The 20,167-nt window shown below is 35.0% G+C and overlaps 1 protein-coding gene across 2 annotated transcripts; it reads right to left on the reverse strand.

The window, feature by feature from the left end:
• Window positions 1-1,282: 1,282 nt before the first annotated feature.
• LOC146145100 (prolyl 3-hydroxylase OGFOD1-like) lies at window positions 1,283-20,057 on the reverse strand. 2 transcript variants are annotated; one of them, XM_083389616.1, is made up of 13 exons: window positions 19,650-20,057; window positions 17,220-17,291; window positions 12,240-12,392; window positions 12,034-12,171; window positions 11,694-11,840; window positions 9,510-9,601; window positions 8,176-8,304; window positions 7,678-7,794; window positions 7,084-7,333; window positions 6,872-6,992; window positions 6,486-6,592; window positions 1,675-1,733; window positions 1,283-1,439 (listed from the first exon to the last, which is right to left on the reverse strand). In XM_083389616.1, the coding sequence occupies exons 1-13, from the start codon at window positions 19,849-19,851 to the stop codon at window positions 1,305-1,307; spliced, it is 1,722 nt and encodes a 573-aa protein (XP_083245742.1). In that variant the 5' UTR covers window positions 19,852-20,057; the 3' UTR covers window positions 1,283-1,304. The 2 variants fall into 2 exon arrangements, with proteins under 2 accessions (XP_083245742.1, XP_083245743.1); XM_083389617.1 differs by having other exon boundaries at window positions 12,264-12,392; window positions 19,650-20,056.
• Window positions 20,058-20,167: the final 110 nt, after the last annotated feature.

Raw genomic sequence — 20,167 nt, forward strand, 5'->3', positions numbered from 1 at the left:
GTCCACCAGATTTTGAAAACGCGGCTCCCCTTTGCATAGGCATAATCGTCATGCTCTACTTCCAAGCGATTTAAGATGTTTTTCGTTTTTAATATGATCATTGCGCTTAATTTCGTTAAACAAAGTCATATGGTTAAAAACGGAAAGAGCAGTTTGGCCAAACTCAAAAAATTGGACAGAGTGGGGTAAATAAATTGCATCGAAGTCAAAAGTAAATATTTTTTTGATGAAATTTTGTAACCTATAGTAGCAGCTAAAAACAGCTATTTAATGTAGAAGAAACAAAAGTTATCTTTGCTATGTACTCCGTAACGTTTATTAGCGTGACGTCATTGTAAAGAAAATAAACACATAAATCGTTCTAAAACAGCAAAAATATGGTGAGTTATGGCGACACAGTACACATGGGGTTAATCTAGGATTTTTGTCTGGAAACATCACCATTTTCATGGATTATGGTATAAGGTCGTAATAAAGCAAAAGTGCCCTTTTTATGAAAAAAGAGCTACGGAAAAATGCCAAAAAATTCGTAAAATGACATGGTTGACATTTGTTAAAACATTTTTGGCACCATTTTAAGCCAATCTAGAGGGCGTGGCCCCAAAATTTTTCCCGGGGCAGTGCCCCCCGAGCTTCCCATATTTCGGCTCGCTACGCTCGTCTGCGGTCTATGTTGCCCTTACCGAAAAAGTAGCCCCCCTTGCCCTGAAAATCGTTCTGGTCTGAGTGCTGTAAATTTTTATAACCAGCTGGTGTACATTTACCACACGATCAGTAAAAAAAAGAGAACGTGCACATTTTGAAAAAACACGTGAGCTACTTTGATCACAAGAGTCGGTGTATCAGATAAAATGCAAAAACCATTGACAGTAACCAGCAAAGCTAACCGGTTCGCTGATCTCATAAAATTTCGTGGGACGGTTCTATAGAACCGGTGCGAACCGGCTGAATCCCACCACTGCCTCCACCCCCACATTCATCCACGTAATTTACTGCCCGTAATTGTTCAACGCAAGCAATTATGGGATGTTTCTATAGAACATTTTGAGGTTTTAAAGTTAACTAAAAAAAAATCATTTAACTGCCAAAAAATACTTCCAGAAGCGCAATAACTTTCATCGCTTATTTAGTTTGAAGGGGCAAAAATGTAATTTGAACAGGCCTGTTATTCTTTCCATGTTGAAAAAGCATATGCTTGCAAAACAGTCATTTTAAAAACGGGCTACATATAGCTTGACTTCTTGACTTAGAATAAACGACTTGGTAAACAAATACGACTTCACAACTAAAACATTTATTTATTGTTATTGATAATACGATAAGTTTAAATCAAAAAAAGTTTCCGGGCATTTGTGGTTTAAGTGTTTCACGAAGCGCAGTGCATCTTTGTCGCGATAAGTGATGGCCAGACAATTCTTGGTTGGGACAATCGTCAGAAGCTGCACAATAGCAGGTTAGTCAAGAAATAGCACAAAACAAAAAATATTTCAAATAAAAACTATTTGCGTATTGAGTGTGTATTTTCAAACAGTCGTTTCTTATTGTTTATCTGACAAAAACATCGTCTAATAATCTATTTTCACGATAAAATTACAGTATAATCGCACAAATATTAGCCAACAGGAGTTAATCAGTTAGTGTATCTAAATGATTAATTATCTTTGTTTTACTGACCTCCTCGGCCTCGTTCGAAGCAATGTATGAAGTATAGCCACCATTTTCTTCACCCCAATCTTAAAAATATAAACAGAAAAAGATTAAAACACCACGTACGAATTGAGTAACTTCGCCAAACTATTCAATGTATGTAAATACTATATACTTGAACTAGACCAGGACTCGACATGTACTACAGTATTTGTCACACAGAAAGAATAAAAAACATCATGAACCAAAAATTTAGCAGTAGAAGTAACAAGCAAAAAACTACGGACAGTCTAACACTTGTGTTAATGACATTTTCATTCATCGTGTTAACAACGTCCCAATCGCTTATTTTTTAAACAAATGACCGAAGCTCAATTTAATGGTTTTGTCTAATAATACTCTTGGCCATTCGATTCGCGATGACCTATTTTGCGAAACTTCATAACATTTTTTGAAATAACATTTTTCCACGCTTAAACAATGCAGCCCAAAACAAGATTGTATAAAAGCATACAAAAAACACTGCTTTAAAATATTTATATTAATCTGTATTAAGATCATTTAGACTTTGTAAATCAATTCTTAATGTTTTCTGTTCGCCTCGCTTTACCTTGATAATATTTGAGAAATCTTGTAATGGAAATACGCCGTGCATTAACATATTTGCGAACGAGGGTTATTTTATGGTGCCACGTTTATTCCAGATTAGATCCTACTCCGTTTAAGTAAGCTCCTATTTCCGTTTTTATAAGTTTTGACAGCATTTATTTCAGCCTTCAGTGTGAATAAAAAGCAACATTGTTGTTGGACAACATCTATATTAAATCTAGCTGAGCAAAGTTAAAAGTATCAAATACAGGCGACACGTGGTCAATGGTCAGCCCCCTCCAAAAAATGGATTTTTTGCCTATTTTAGCTACGTAAATGCAAAAAATGTTACTTCTTTGTGACGTAACCTTAAGATGTAAATTTGTGACGTCACGTTTTTACGTAACTTTGTGACGTTACACGTGTGGCAGAACTTTGTCACGTTACATTTAAAAAATTCACAGGGACATTATAATTATTAGGACGTATTGCCACTTTATAAATATTTCAATGGGCCGCAGAACTTGTCAATTATAAATTTCATAAAAAAATGCTACATAAAACCAGGGGTGAATCCGGAAGGTGGCAATCATTTTTTTTCAAAAATTACGCCATAAAACAAGTAATTTCATTTTTGTTTTATTTTCTTTCTTATTTTTTTAATGTTTTATTTCCCATTGATGTTCAGACCCATGTTGACGTTTGATATTGTATCCTTTGCATACGACAAATTTATCCTAGACGACAAACTATATTGCCAAATAAATAGTCCTTAGGATTTTGAATATTTTATTTTCTTCTGCTATTTATTTTTAATGTTTGGCCCCATGATTAAAATAAAAGGAATTAAAATCTCAGTCAGAAAACATTTTAGATAAAACAAAAATTGCACAAACTGCATAAGTGTGCAATAGTTGACAAAAATGTATAGACTAAGGTAAGCAAACACATAAATCCAAACACCCACACACTGACAACGCTTAACAATAGCGAGTGCACAGTGTATGATGGCTGTCGTAGCGGCATTAGATGAGATTACGTCAAATGCTGCGCGTTCGACAAGTTTTGATGACATACTAACATTTTTTTCTAAAAAAGCTACTTAAACATCCTTGGTCTAGACCAGGGGTCGGCAACCCCTGGCACGCGTGCCACTTGTGGCACGTAAGATGATTTTACATGGCACGCCAGTTGATTTAACGCGCACGTTATATCACCTTGAGAAAGTGCAACCATTACATCACTACCACATTATTAACATTACTATTACATTACTAACACTAGCGCTAACTAAATGGTTGCACACATTGCCAGTTCGTGTCACCAATAAGTGTCTTAACTGTGTTGTATTTAATATTATTTTTTGTGGGCGTACTTGTTGTTTACCACTAACCGTTCGTATTACGTCACAATGCCCCGAATTTGGCGTAACGTTTACTACGTTAAAGCAGGGCATTCTACATCAGTGGTTCTCAACCGCCGGTCCGGGTCAACTTTCCTGCCGGTCCGCCAAATATATTACAAATTTATATCTCAATTGCAAAAAGCAAGATGTTGAAGGAGTTTGTCCATCAAATTTAGAACTTAGCCAGTTCCGTAATTTGCAGCATTGTAACGTAACATAAAGTTAACGGTCTACTTTGGACTTCATCTTACGTCACAATTCTGCAAGTGTTGGGCCCAACTATTCAAAAGTAGGCTACAACTCGTTTAAATCCTAAACTTCAAGACCAGTTGTACGTGAAAAACTTAAATAGAACCACGTATAACACGTATGATATCAAAAAGACAGCAGCAAATTTTTCATTACATAGAAGTTTTCGTTATTTGCTTTTAAGTTGCATAATTTTGTCATAATTACATTTTGGGTTGATTTTAATTTTTAAAGGTCCACAAAAATTGTTTTAAAATTTTACTGGTCCGTAAGCCAAAAAGGTTGAGAACCACTGTTCTACATTAAAAGTAAGCACGTGTGTTTTTGTGCGACTGAGAAACCAACAAAAAGTGAAACTGATAGTTAACACTTCTAGGTATCGGCTTAAAAGCATCGAAGTATATTTCAAAAAAGATACGTAAATTAGATGTCACATCACAGCAGGGCTACTGAGTCGGACTCGGGAGTCGAGTAAGACAAGGTAAAACTACCCGAGTCCGACGTGTGCGGCATGCACAGTACCAAATTTCGAAACTGATAAGGCAGCAAACTGTAAATTGTTAAGGTGGAATAGGATATGCTCGTGGCATATTTTCCATGACCCTAGAGTGGATTGCGGAATATCTACCTTAATTTAGTTACGTAAATTGGTGAAATACAGAGGCTGAGTCGGACTCGGGACGTGATAAAATCTGATATTTAGCCGGAGTCGGACTCGGGTTGGTTTTAACTAACTCCGCAGCCCTGATTGCCAGTGCGAAACCAAACAGAAAAATGTTTGGCACGCGAGTTGTTAATATTTTGACATCATTCATAAACTGGCACACTGCGTACGAAAGGTTACCGACCCCTGGTCTAGACTCTAGACGAAATACCCTGCGTTTCCTAGGTTTAATAGGATATTTACGAGTTGAATACTATGTCGCCTTAAACTTTTATGATACAAAAAACTACTTGGGCTACTGACATTGCTCCGGCGATTGAAAGTAATTACCGCTGCAATAAGAGCGATTATCTGCGAAATCTAACTGAATTTTGTGCGATTAAACAACATTCAAACCGTAGGCTCTTCATCACAATTGCATATTACGTTGTAACATGTCCGTGTAAATTTGCTGAAGCCTTACCATCATAGGCGCCGAACGTGGGTGTGCAGAGCGTTTTTTGACGCCCTGGATTTCTTGCAGGGCGTCAAAACGCCCTGGAATTCGACTGAGTATCGTGTGCAACTCCACTTCTGTGAACACTATATTACAGCTAGTGCAATGTACACCGCAAGTAGCACAATCGTGGTTCACTCTAACAGTATGCGCGACTTTCCTAAATTACATGGGGAGAAGTACCATCTGCTAAAGTGTTCGTTCGCACTTATGAATAAACCAAGCGGCGCTGAAGGTACGAAATACCAGGTCGCGCTAACGTAGGTCAAGCTTAAGCTGATGAGAAATTTGTGTTTAGTGAAAAATCTTCTGTGATAAAACATGCGTCAAGCCAATTACTGAGGCTAAAATAGACGTCTTAACCTATTTCCTAACTTTTAAACGCCGTATAACACAGTGCTTCGTCTAGCGTCACAATTCCTATGTTTAATATGCTGAGACGTTGGTCACTCTGCCAAAGTCCCCCCCCTTCCCCATTTTCGCAAGTGATATTATCGTTTTTTGTTCGTTTTTGTCAGGTTTTAACTTACCGTCCAAAGTGGAAATGTTTTTAATGTAATTGGGTCACACGTCTTAAGCTAATGCGAAACCAAAATTAAACGCAAAACGCGGTTTTTCGTGTCTTGTGTGGTCGACTGTAAACGCAGGATGTTTTTTTCTCTTTCGCCTTTCGTTATTTGTTCAGGTTGGCTGATTAGCAAAAATGTATTAGACCATTGACAACCCTAAGTCAAGCCTTCTTCCTTTTTTCTCGCTAAAAACGTCAAGTTAGGGTCGCGCGCTAGTATCCGATTTTGGTGTAACAACGGAATTTTTGTAACTAACGCAAATTCTCTTGAAAAGGTGGTATAACAGTGACTGTTTAAAGTCGCCTTTTTTATGTAATGATAGTTACCGCAAAATTATTTTCATATCCAAAGACCACGTGTTTAGTGTGCCGTTGCATAATAACACCCGGGAAAACCGATCTTCGTTTAGTATTGCAGGCGGCGAGAGACGTGCTTGCAATTTAGCGTGGTCCCGTACATAAAACTTGGGAAACTGCGCTGCTGATAGTCAAAACATGATTCTAATTAATCATACATATTCACCGTCTTGGTGTTTTGTTTTTTCGCAGTTAACGATTGCACACTTAGCGGTTTCAAAGCACGATTCGCTTTGCGTCTTAAAAGGTTCGCTTTTGCTGGACGTTAATTGGCTGTGTCTGGTCATATTTTTATGAACTCATTCCCTTCACTATTTTATGACGTCATTATTCATTAACTTCAGACGAAAAATGGGGGAATTCCTCAAGTTAAAATTTCGGGACCCCCTTTTTAAGAACTGGTTCAAAAAACGCCCTGGGATTTTGAAAGTTCGGCGCCTGTGCTTACCATATTACCCCTGGTTATTGAAACCCAGGCATTATTTTTTGATTTTTCTACAAAAAATCTTACCTTTTTCACAAAAGAAAAGATTCAAGTCGAGCGCAAATTCATTTTGTTCTGAATCAGTATCTCGCACTAATGTATAATTCCCGTGACTCCATTTTCGCAGTTCATATCTAATATAACAAAATAATAGAACATTAGTAAAATAATCATTTTATAGTTTTGAAAAAAAAATTGTTTCATTAAAACTTTAGTTTTGTTGGCCACTGTAGGTTTATCATTGGCGTTAGACAACAAAGTCAATTCAGGCGCACAATTGGCATAATTATCAAGTTTAAATCACAGTCATTTCTCGGGGATGATGCTTCGCACGTAATTATGGTAAAATAGACCATCCACAAAATCAAATCTGATATCTGACATAAGTAAAAACTAATTTTAAAACACATAACCTGCAACCAGAATGAGATTCACAATGTTGCAAGATTTTTCTTCTTTTCTCAGGCACGTAGTTCTCCTGCGTTTCATTATCGCTATTGTCCGAATCTGTTGCCATTGGATGAAAAGATAAACCTTTTGAACCAAAAATTTTAGTTTTATTAAATTTTAAAGTAGCAGGTAATCACTGAAACACTAATCTAATCAAGACCAAAACAATACAAACCTGACAAATTCGAAAGAAACAAAAACATATCCTCAGATAAAAAAACATTGATAAACTTGTGCAAAAAAGCCATTGCGTTGGCAACAGTCACGTTATCTTGATTGTTTGTAAAGTTATTTATTTGATTAAATTCCTGCTGTAAAATAAGTTGGTCGTAACTTCTTTGGTTTGCAGGGCCACACAGTTTCCAATGTACTTGTGTGGCTTCTAACAATTTTAAGGCTTGAATTGCAGCATCATATTTCTCCATCTAAATATAACACATATACATGAATATAATATAATACCGTAATTACCTTTAATTATTTTAATAAACCTTTATGGCGTCAAAAGCTGAACAAACATTGGCAGAATATTAAATACAAGTATTTATCTAAGCCTGACAGTATCCTTACCTATATTAATTGGCATTAACATTCTCTTTTAACCAAAATTGCAAAAATAGAAGAAATAACAAAAGGTTTGAAGTTGAATTTTGATATAAACATTAAGGCAACTACAAGATTAAGTTAATTATTAGTTAATTTAAATAGTTTACAATAATATATTTTATCAAACACTGAAAGGCTTATAAATCTGCCGTCACATACTTACAATTATGAAGTCTTTAAGCAATATTTCAGAGTCTTCTGCAAATTGTTCTTGTATAGCCCCTTGGGTTGTATATAATAAGTAAGCTGGATTTATCCAATCAGATAAGCTTATTTCATTCTGAAAATTAATGTTGAATAATATTTATATTTTCTGAATGTCAATACTATGTAGCAAGCATTTCTCGACTCGCTCCTCGCCGAGCCTGTGTAGCTCAGTTGGTAGACAGTCCTGGTATGACCGTCATAAGTTCGAATCTCACTGGAGGCAAGTTGTTTTTTCTAGCCTGTCTTGCTTGCATCATTAATCAACAGATTCGGCGTGTCTGCAATGGATTTCCGTGTACTAATAATACGTAGGCCATAATAGTTGATCAAAAAGCAGCTTCAGGGGCTAGATCACAGTTTTTGAACACTTATGTGTGTGTATCTTTCATTGAACCCTAATATGAAATCTGTAATTTATTTGATGAATATATGCAGGTGTGATTAAGCAACTCACCATTGATGGTATAAAGCTTCTTAGGGAAGGTTTAGGCTGTAAAGGCCTACATGACCTGGGAAGCGCTGGACCATGAAACCATCCAGTTAATGACATTCTAACTTTGTCTGTTGATAATATTTCAGAAACCTGAAACAAGGTACAAACCATTGGTTTGCCAAACAAACTTTAAAATTGTTTAATTTCTTGTTTGACATGACTATTTTGACATCGCAATATCTATTTGTTGAGATTTGTTGGTCAAATGTCATCACTAGGGCCATTTTTATTTTAACCTAACAAAAAATTTTTTAAACTTTATTTTTATCAAATTTTAACTTTATTTTAACGACTTGCTTGTTTGTAGAGGCCACAGTTCTTCCTTAAATTGATGCCAGTTACCCAAACATAATATTTTGTCAATTTCACACCCAAACGTGATATTTTGTCGCAAAGTCAAGGTGTTTTATGGATTTTAAAAAGTGCATCGTTTTTTGGCGATAGATTAAGCTTGCTTAGGCATTTTTGTATTACAGAATGTCAGTATTCCTAAAATTCAAACTGTTGATCTTCAAAAAGACCACGTATGAAGAGGAAGTGTTTTGTAACAGCAATAAAAAAATGAACAATTTGAGATAAAAGTTACTGCTGATCCAAGTGCGCATTGTGACATTTTGCCTGCTTTTATAGGTTAATATGGTTTAATTGTGTCGCAGTTCCTGATTTACAATGCTTCCACGACGATTTTTACACAAACTAGGCTCAAGAAACAGAAAAACTTTGTCAAAAGCCATAATTTGACAAATTTTAACTTTATTAATAAATTTTAACTTTATTTTAACCTATAAACGTCTTAGTAACAGTCCCCTAGGTGCTGAAAACAACTTTATTCTTTGATTTGTGTCCTTAAAAAATTTTAACTTTATTAACTTTTGCGGGCCCTAGTCATCACATAATTTTGAAAAAAAGTCAGAGCCATTTTAACTTTTGAACAGTTACTGGTTAAAGGTTAATTGCTTCTTACCGTATGTTTAATCAAGTACAGCAACATACCTGAGAATAATTTGATAGTGATTAAGACCAAAGCTTAATGGCTTATTTTACTGTTTTTTACCAGTCTACAAAATACAGTGATTATATCAACAGTTTGAACAGTAGGCAGTTTTAGTTTCAAACTTGATTTTAACTACACCTGCCACGGTTTGGTAGTGTAGCGAGCGAGAATCTGTATTTGTGAATATAATATGCTTGTTTTTCGTGTGTAGAGGAAACCTGTGTTTAAAATCGTTGTACCATATTTTTTTCTCCTGTATGCGTCCTGCTGGCAAACTTAAAAAAATGATATTGGCAATCACCTGGTGGAATGACTTTGAAGAAACTTCAAATACAACAAGAGAGTTTTCCTGCGGGAGAACCGACTTGACAACAGCATTCGGCTCATACCAAGCTACAAAATATTGGGTGTGAATTAAATATACCACACTACACAAAATGCAGCTTTACTTTTGAGGCTAAATAGGGAATGACCATTTTTATTTAAATACATTGGCTAAAACATTAGTTATGAGCAGGGTGATTATTTTTTGACTTAAAAAAAGATATATTTTGACCTATAAAGTTTTGAAATTGCAATTTTGACCTAAAATTCTTTTTTTTTGACAAAGTTTAAACCATTAGGAATACATTAGTTGATACAATGCATTGTTGTTAAAGTACTGCATCATTGACTTGGCGTCGTCAACCACACGTTTTGGATGTTTTACTGACTACCTGTCAAACACAAATTAGTTATTTTTTCGGGTTTATGCAAAACTCATGAAAATGCTTGGTTGATACTTTTGTCTATTCTAAAAGACAAACAACTAAGAGAAAAGCACCGTTTTTTTAGAAAGATGTTGTGTAAACAGTTGAAATACAATGTAAAAATAATTGCAGAAAATTAACAAAGACCTAGTTATCGAAAATAGGAATAATTGCAAATCACAAGCGAAAACTAGCTAATTAAATCACAAGCGAGCACTAGTTATGAGGTATACAATCACGCAACGTGGCCCTTATTATCCGTTTTTATTATCAAGTATTTCCATAGAGAAAAACACAAATTTGATTAACCAAAGACTCTAAACAATTGTTCTAAACCTTATTGGTTTCTGCCCCCATTTTGTAAGGTTTTACCACTTGTGGACTTCCTACTGGCGGACCTTACTTTGTTTTAACGTGTGTCCATCGGCTATTTAATTCGCCAAATTACTAAAAAATAAAGCTAACAACAAAGTCAATAAAGAAGTACAACCACATTCAAACAATCGAATAAACCGTTAATTAGCTTTAACTTAAGGTAGTTCATGGGTTTCTTTCAACTTAACTCATCTGTAAGGTCATAATGAAAACTCCAGATTTTAGGTTACATGGCGAATAAGTAATATGGTGCACTGGGGCTTGACAATATCATTTCAGAATACCACCCTTGTCCTACTAGTTGTGTTTTACCTTGTTAAGTATATCCAGTTTTTTGTTTTGTGGAGACAGCTTGTCAGTTTTACCTTGTCCTGAACTACCTGTCTATAGCGCCAATAACATGGGCACAATATTAAGCGCCTTGGCATTTAAGAAGTGCTAGCAAAAAATACAGCTGAGAAAAGCAATGAACTTCTAAATTAATAAACTTGCTTCATCCTAACAGTGTAATGAAAGTTTGTCACTAACCAACTTTATTATGTGTTAGAAAAAAACAATTTTTATGGTGTGTTTATATATTTGTAAAGTAATGTGTATTTTAAGAGATGTGTTTTGAACCGGACCATTTGTACATTGAAAGAAAGTTTAAAGAATTATTTTCGATAAAATACTGCATAGAAACTCATCTGCCAGTTTTAAAAGCCCTGATCTAGAACACATTCTAAAAATAAATGAAATATTTTATGTATCGTGGTTAGTTATTCTATCAGCACAAATTATTGTCATGTGGCTTGATTTCAAATTAAAAAGCTAAGGCCTAAACTTGCTTTTAGGTTTTTTAAATTTCCCTAAATAAAATCATTTGTGATCAAAAGTTAAGATGTCCTAATTTTTTATCAAAAAACATATGTTTAGGGTAAAATACATACAGTGGAAAATGTTAAATACTTCACAATGAAGTTTTTTAAGGAAATACATCCACTGGAAAATGTTACATAGTTCACAAAAAACTTTTAATGCCATATTTACCCTAGTCAATGCTATGTATTTTGCGTGGTAACTATTCAATGTAATTGTTTGACTGAATAAAAGGTTTGTAAAATAGTTAAAACAAAGACAAACCCCTTCTCAAAATAAAGTAATATTATTATTTTTTATTATGAAACAGACTGCAATCATACTTTTTATGTTAGTGTTAGTGGACAACTTTAGTTTAACTTATTAATGTATAACACATGTTTACCATAAGTAGATAATAATAAAAAAAAGCATAAAAGAATGGATTGAGGGAAAATTATTGACATATTATTATGATTACGAACCAAAGTTAGTGTGACAATAAAATAACAAGTGCTGCCTACTAAGAGAATCCAACAAATCCAAATGTGTTGCCTTTGAATCAAACAGATCAAGTGATCCACCATCACTTATTTTCCATTCTGGTGTCAGATAATATACATATGCAAATCTCCTGTGTTCCAATTCATCATCATGACACAATAAACAATCTTTAAACAATGAATTCTGGATTAAAAAGGTAAAATTGATTTCTTCATCTGGTAAAGATTTTTATTAAAATTAGATTCAACTCTGATGGTAAATTGAATTTACACATATAAGATATATTAGCCACTGTTTCCTATGGACAATTGGCTTCCAAGGATGACCACTAAAAATACTTTTATTCAAAACATATTTTACCTGTGGATGCATACTGGCCGCAAAACATGTCAATTTCATCATTTAAGGGAATTCCTGTCAGATTACGCAACCATGGTAAAATCTTTGATCTCATAATTGTACAAAAATGCCCGATGAGTGATCCAGAACTTTTAGAATCTATGTAAAATGTTTGTGTGTAAAGAGGTGTTTTTTGTGTTTTGCAAGTTGGATAAATATATGTTAACCCTTTTTAGAAAAAAATGTGTCACCCGACAGTGCTTTCTTCGCAAGTTCTTCAGTTTGACGAAATTTGTACAAATCATTAGATTTTTCTTTGAATTCCAATGTATGCAAATAGTCTCTAAGTTGGGACAGAAAATATTTTGCTGGTTTCTGATCTGTAATATAATACAGATTAATGCACATTTGTTTACTTGCCAATGCCTCATCATTATAGTGCACCACAGAAGAGCCAAACAAATAGGCAAGCTAAAAATGGGGGCACATTTATTTAACTAATACCTAAAAAAAGCTTATCATGCACCTTGCAAAGGACATTGTAATAAACGATTTCTTGCCACATGATTCCTACCACCTGGGTGCAAATTTAATTTAATAGTGACATAACTTAAATTCCAAGGGTGATCGACAATTGGGGTGCCTTGACTATTGGCAATTAAGCTCTATTGAAAGTTACTTACATATAACTCAAAACAATAAATTTTGGTAATCGTAAATTTTTAGTTTTGTAGATGCTTTTGGGGTTACTTAAATTAAATACAGCATTATTTTTATTTAATGTCAATCGTTTTTAAAATAATTAAATATTTTTTAACAAATTATGAAAGAATGTTGCTCTAACTTAGAAGTGGGTGAATACGCCCCGCTACCTCTTTAACAAATCTGGCACATGGCCATTCCCCATACTATTGGGCTATTTTAATTTAGTAAATACAAAAAAACATTTCGACTTTGCACATATATTGTGTTTTATATATCTAGTGTGTTTGTGAGTTAAGAAAATCTTTTCAAGCTAAAAAGTACCCATTTTAACAATATATAATTATAATTGTCAAAAAACTAAATGGCCTGCGGTGACCTTTCTTGTCTTTGTATTGGCCCGTGACTAGAAAGTTTACCCAAACCTGCTCTACTACACACATATGTACCATACAACAGAAGTATTGCATTTGTTTAGAAATATTTTTGCCAACTTTTTTATAGCATATATCAGGGGTGGGCAAATGTATATGAAAGAGTCATTTGCAGAAAATACTTGTACCAGAGAGCCTCAAAATTATTTCAATACAAAAGCGGTAAATAGTGCAAGTTCCGCAATAATAACAGAACTGTAAAATAATGAAACGGTAATAATTACCACAATAATAAGAACGGTAATAGCAAAATAACACGCACAATATTTGTCAATATCAGTGTTTTGTTAATCAACTGTTCGGACTCTATCTAGAGTTACGTCATGATATGTCTAGTGTTACGTCATGAACAAAATGCTGGCCTAAATAAAGAAAAGAAAAAGAGAGAAATGTTTATAAACGATATTCTTGGTTACCTAAATACAATTTTTATAATTTTACGATATCACTAGAAGAGCCTCAAAAAAAACATGCCGGAGAGCCGCATGTTGTTCGCAAGTCGCAGTTTGCCCACCCCTGGCATATATGAAAGGGATATTTTGGCATGAAAATTAATAAGCAAGATACACTTTGGGCCCCACATTTATTCATAGAAATAGCGGGTCTACATTAGAAGGATGGTAGCCCAGCAGTTATTTATACATGCAGTTTGTCAACCTAGTATCCTATACATTACCCAAGAATTATTCCAGCGTAGTGCATGTTTCACAGATTGTGTTAACCTTAGGTATCATCCATATCAAATCATCTAGTCCTTGTAACCACCTGTCTTAGATTGAACATTATATTTTTATTTGTGCAAAATACGGCTATAAAAGTTTGGAAAAAAAAGTAAAAAAATTCCAATCTGCTAAGCAGTTAAGAGTATTTTGTTATTAGACCACAAGATAAGGTTTTCAGACTTCACAAAAATAGAAATATACATAAAAATGCTATATTTTAAGTAAAAATACATGCAAAAGTATGTTTCCTGTCATTTTTGAGGTCAAGAAATCCATTTTTAGAGTAAAAAATAGCATTGTTGTGAGGATTTGGAGGCCTTAAAGGGCAATTTTTAAATGTAAATATTATATGAGCATAATATGTCAAGTCGCAGATGTGTGACTACTGCTTCACAGTTGCGGTCATGGGAGTTTAGAAAAATTAATTTAAATTAAAAATACAATTTACCAGTTTCGTTTATCCATTATGTCACAGTCGGGCGCACAAACGTTTGACGTCTATATCGCAGATGCAGGGAGTTTTTAGAGCTCAACACTTTTTCTTGTAAATATGAAATATTTATTCTCTGTTAATGAAAACCAATACATTTTATAATAATTCTGAATTTAGGCTAAATAAATATTAGGAAAATAAATAGCAGGGTTGGGCTTAAGCACTTGCCCGCTCACCAATGCGATTGCAAATCGCTCCAGGCGAGTGCTGATTGACACCCACTCGCTGACTGGCGAGTGGCTTCCGCGACTACTAAGCGAAATGTTACTTAGCGCCAGCTATTTCCCTAAACACTAATGCGCAAATACATTGAACACTACACAAATAATAAGGTTTTAATTAAAGTTACGTTTGAAGCTCGTAATAAAGATTCTTTGTCCCGTTGTATGATGGTAATAAAGACTCAAAGACGTCATTGCTGCAGTGGTAAATAGTTATGAGGTTTATTGTTTAACTTAAACGTTGTTAATTTTTAAATGTTTAACCTCTGGAAAATTTGGAAAAAGTTTACTAAACTTCCTTGGGAAAAGTTTACTAAACTTGCGATGCACCCAGCCAGCCATAAGAATTTTACTTTTCTGTATTTATTGAATTGTTTGCATAAGAAAATTATAAGCAACTGCTGCAGATTTTGGTAACAATAAGTTTGAATGCAAATGTCTTATATTATTTGTATATAAGATTCAAGCAAAACCACAAAGGTTGTAAAAGAGATCCAAAAACAACTTTATTCAACAAAAGCAGAATACTATAGTTACTCAAAAAGCATCGTCAGTTCTGCTAATATACTTAATTCGAATGAAACTAGCAATGTTGGAGCAGGCTTAGATCCCAAAATTAACAAAAATAGTAATAATATTATTATTATTTCATCAATTATTTTCTACAGCTGAGAATTAGCAAAAGGTTAAAGCGCAGCACAGAACCTTTGATGCATATGGTTGTTAACTGTGCGAAAGAATGGTTTAGTTGTAAATTTACAATTATTTTGTGATTATTTGCTGTTCAACCAGTAACTATAGTGCCAGGTGAAATGTGGCGTTTTGTTTGTGGCGCGAAGCAACCTGCGGTGAAATGTCCTTTAAGCACAGAAAAATAAGAATACGAAAAATAGAAAGCGCAAGGCTTTTTAAAAAAATGGAAAACAGGCAGGCCATGGCTACTAAATTGTCAGTGTTATTATTTTCACTAAATACTTTAAAAAGTATTTCAGCTAAAAAAAATTGTTTCAAGCGTAAACTGCTTTATGAGTCATTAATTTGTTCATCCATTCATGGAAATAAACGACCAGACTTTTATAAAAACTAATGTTTACGTATAGAAACAAACCATAAGACAGGTTAACGATAACCCAAGAAATGATCGCGCTAGGATGGAAATTTGCAGACGGCATGCCAACAAATTTGGCGAGTGTTTCGGCTGGGCGAGTGATGATTGATAACCAAATTTTTTCTTAGGAACAACCCTGAATAGTATTGTTTTTTGGTTGGATGGAGGAGGGGGAGTTATGAGAAATTTTCCACAGCTTTTTCCATTACTTTTCCGCCCTGATTTTTGTCAACAGGAAGACTGGCAACTGAAGGCGACTAAAAAATTTATACCAGTTTCAGAAGTCTCCCATAAAGTGGAGAAAATGTTTGTATCAACGTAGTTTACGCATAAAGTGGAGAAAAAGTTTGTATCAACGTTCGGCCACCAACATTTGTGTTTTAGATGTGTCTAAAAATACATTCAATGTTTGCTTTTGCTCTCTGCTGTTAATGCATTAAACAATCTGTCCATGCAATAAAGCTCTTAATGGTAATTGAATCTTCAAAGGACTTGAAAGTCGTCTTTATGTTAGTGGTCGGCAATTTTTTTGTTGCGACCAAAAGTGCTGTTTTAAGAGCTATTGAAGGACCACTACATGAAACGAGTAAAGTCACAAAATTAAGCTATAGTTTATAGTTGCATTTAAAATTACACAGTACAGTTAATGTACTGTTTATTAGGCACAATAATTAAATACCTTCTGACTTATAAGCCTGTGTAGTTCCCTGTCTTGCTTTGAATGTTATGTTATTATCTTTAGGTTATATACCCAAAACAAGGCCGTATCCAGAAATCAAAATAGGGGGGTTACGAATTTTCAACTTAGGGAATTCCCAGTTTTTCAGTCTGACGTTAATGACGTCATAAAATAGTGACGGGCATGACGTCATAAAATAGTGATTGTAATGACGTCTTGCAATTTAGCACAATCCTTCCAGGCGCCAGCTGTAAAACTGCTTTGTGTGTAATAGTTAACTTTAGGCGAGAAACTAAACCTAGACTGCGAAATATGTGTGATTGAATTTGATAGATCCATGCACGGGATTATGCTAAATTGCAAGCACGTCTCTCGCCACCTGCAATACTAAACGAAGATCGTTTTTCCGGGTGTTATTCGATTAACGCAACATCTGCGCCGGGTTGTGTGCCAAGTCAGCTAAAATACAAGCACGTCTCGCGAATAATAGTGCAGACAGCGAACAGCAAGGAACATCAGCTGCGCAACACAACGTTTTTAGCGAGAGAAAAACAAAAACTGCTTGATTTATTGTTTTCAATTGTCAAACACACTTGCTGATCAGCCAACCCGAACAAATACTGATAAAGAAAAAATACTGCGTTTACGGTCAACCAGACAAGAATTGGTTTCCCATTAGCTTAAGACGCGTGACCCCTAATTACACATAAAAACATTGCTGCTAAGGACAGTGAGTAAAACCCTGACAAAAACAAACAAAAACCATAATATCACCAACTTAAAGAGGGGGTCCGGACACCCACCCCCCACCCCCCTTGCATACGCCACTGACCCAAAATAATACTTACCTTGTACTGTGCAAAGAAAGTTCTTAACGACGAAATGTGGAAATGGCAAGATGGATGCTTCGATGTTTCCACCTGTTTATAGGAATATTTTTAAAGCAAAAATAAAAAATGGTTTAATGTGGTTTGTAAACATATGAATATATATCATAGGCGCCGAACGTGGGTGTGCAGAGCGTTTTTAGATGCCCTGGATTTCTGTCAGGGCGTCAAAACGCCCCGGAATTTGACCAAGTCGCACTTGCATTTAGTGTGCAAAATAAACATCTGAAAAGAATGTAGTAAAGATACACCACCAGTTGCACAGTTTAGGTTCACTAAAATGTTGTGCGAAATTTAGTGTGGGAAAGTGTCCACCTGAAGATATATAGACCGGTTAAACTCACAAAATACAGCCAGCAAATGTAAATCATCCAGGCTACAACCTTTTTGCAAACTGGGCAAGAGGCCGTTCATTTGCAATTTATTACAACTAAATTACGTGAGACACGATGCATTGTTTGAATGATAAAACATGGTAGCGCTAAATCGGTTTTCCCAAGTAGTTGGAAAAGTTCGCCGCGCGTTCGGCGCCAATGATAAATATACATATGTTTTTTTTTTATATATCAAATCATAATCCATTGCAGCAGTTTTTGAGTGATAATAACTTTAATATGCAAGTAGGCAGTGCATTTTGAGAACCTCTTCCCTAACTAAACAGCGTTTTACCTAACTAAAGAAAGTAGACACAACGACGCCATGAAGTCAGCCTTGGCGCAACACGCTTGCAGTCGTCAACACGATATTAATTTTGATGGGGGCACTGTTCTTGCAAGAGAGAGCGACTACCGAAAACGTCTGTTTCGCGAATCCTGGCATATACACCGAAGGCCGGATACGATGAACATCAAAACGGACGTTTTGTTTCCGGCGCCGTACCAACAGGTGCTAAAAGATAACCACTAAATTGCGCATTGTCTTATCGCTTTATATTTTGAACATTGTTTTATCGCTGTGAATTTTGAACCGCTTAGTGTGGAATCGTTAACTTCAGGCGAAAAACTAAACCAAGACCGTGAAATATGTGTGATTGATTTTGGTACATCCATGTACGGGACCACGCTAAATTACAAGCACGTCTGTCGCCACCTGCAATACAAAACGGAGATCATTTTTCCCGGTTGGGCGCACCTGGCGAGCGAAAGGGGTTTTTTGGTATAACGGCATTTCTTTTAAATGAAAAATTTAAAAAATATATGTCCAATATTTTCTAATATGTTTTCCGTTTGTCCGCGACGCACTTGGCAGCTTTCCACGGATTTTTCGCACTTGCGTAGTTAAAATAGTCAAAAAGTATTTGAAATGAACTCGTGTATAGTTTGTCAAAGAGGCGACGGGCCCGATACAGTAGGTTGCCGACCCCAGTCTTACACCAACATCTGATATAAACACAGACAACAAACAGCGAGAAACATCAGCACCGTTTAACTCGACTTTTCAGAGAGAAAAAAGCGGAAACCGCTTGATTTATATTTTAATTGTCGAACACACACTTGCTGATTAGCCAACCCGAACGAATAACGAAAGAGAAAAACTATTTAGCGTTTACGGTCGACTAAACAAAAGACAAAAAACAGGCGTTTTGCGTTTGATTTTGGTTTTGCATTAGCTTAACATGCGTGACCTAATTACATTTCAAAACACTCAGCTTTGGACGGTGAGAAAAACTAACAAAAAACGATAATGTCACTTACGAAAAGGGGGGGGGGTCTGAACCCCCAAAACCCCCCTGGATACGCCACTGTGTCTACATGCCTATTTCGTCACGATACTACTTCAATTTGGATAAAAAAAATATTTTTTAGTTTTACTGTATTTTGGCAAATTTAGATTTTCATCTAAGGATCTGATATTCTACTTTGAACATCCCTACTTGCCAGCATATCTCTAATATATATATGTTGTTTTCTATATTTCCAGTTCCACGGCACACTTAAAAAGCTCTTGCACAATCTCACTCTTAACATTGAAGCAGTCATATTAAAAGTACTTATATGAAGGTTGGAAACCCTTGACAACATCAACTTGACCTATACTCTGGATGGTGTTTCTATGTGTGGTTTTAAGAATTTTTTGTTGAATAATTTGTTAAAGTAAATGACAAAAATAAATAACTTTGGAGCAGTGGTTTTTAACCGAGGTTCTCTACTGCGTGCAAAAAATCAAGAAGGATTTTACACCTTGTGCATAATATAGTCGTAATGTGGTGTTTTATACCTGTGTATTGTAACAGTAATCCACTTAACTAAAATACTAGTAAGGGTGCCACAAACTATTTGAAACTTCTATAGGGCGCCACAAGGCAAGCCAAAAACATTAGCAGTCAATGCTTTAAGAGGTTTAAGTATTACTTTTTAACGTAAATATTATAAACAATAAAAATTTCCTTACCAACAAAATATTCCTGTTTGGGTGCAATGTTATTTGCTTCAGACTTGGGTATATCACTGTTTTTTTTTACAAACCCCGATTTTAAAAACAGTTGACTAATCAGTTGTTTATTTGCCTCAATAAATATATCCGGTTGTGCACATGGTTTCAGTTTACTGGAAGAAATTTTAACTGAATTTTGTTTTGTAGAATTGTTTTCCATCGTTTTTGACTAGGCCACAATCCCAAAGACACAAATTTCTATACATAAATCTGAAAGTCTATACTATACAACTACAAGTGGAAATCAACGCATTAATTAGGAATATTTTGACAGTATTACACCTTGTAAAAATATACAGTCAAGTCCTAAGATAGTGTCACGCAACGTGTGATAACCTGGTTTATCCCACTGATTAAATTTTGTGCAAAGTAAACGGAATAAATTGGAACTAAAGGTTACTAAACAACAAACGACGCCATACCACATGTTTTTGTAAAACACGTTTAATGAAAAATGTGATGTTTTTCTTATTATG

This window comes from Ascidiella aspersa, chromosome 5, assembly GCF_963924565.1.
Source record: "Ascidiella aspersa chromosome 5, kaAscAspe10.2, whole genome shotgun sequence".
Lineage (NCBI taxonomy): Eukaryota > Metazoa > Chordata > Ascidiacea > Phlebobranchia > Ascidiidae > Ascidiella > Ascidiella aspersa.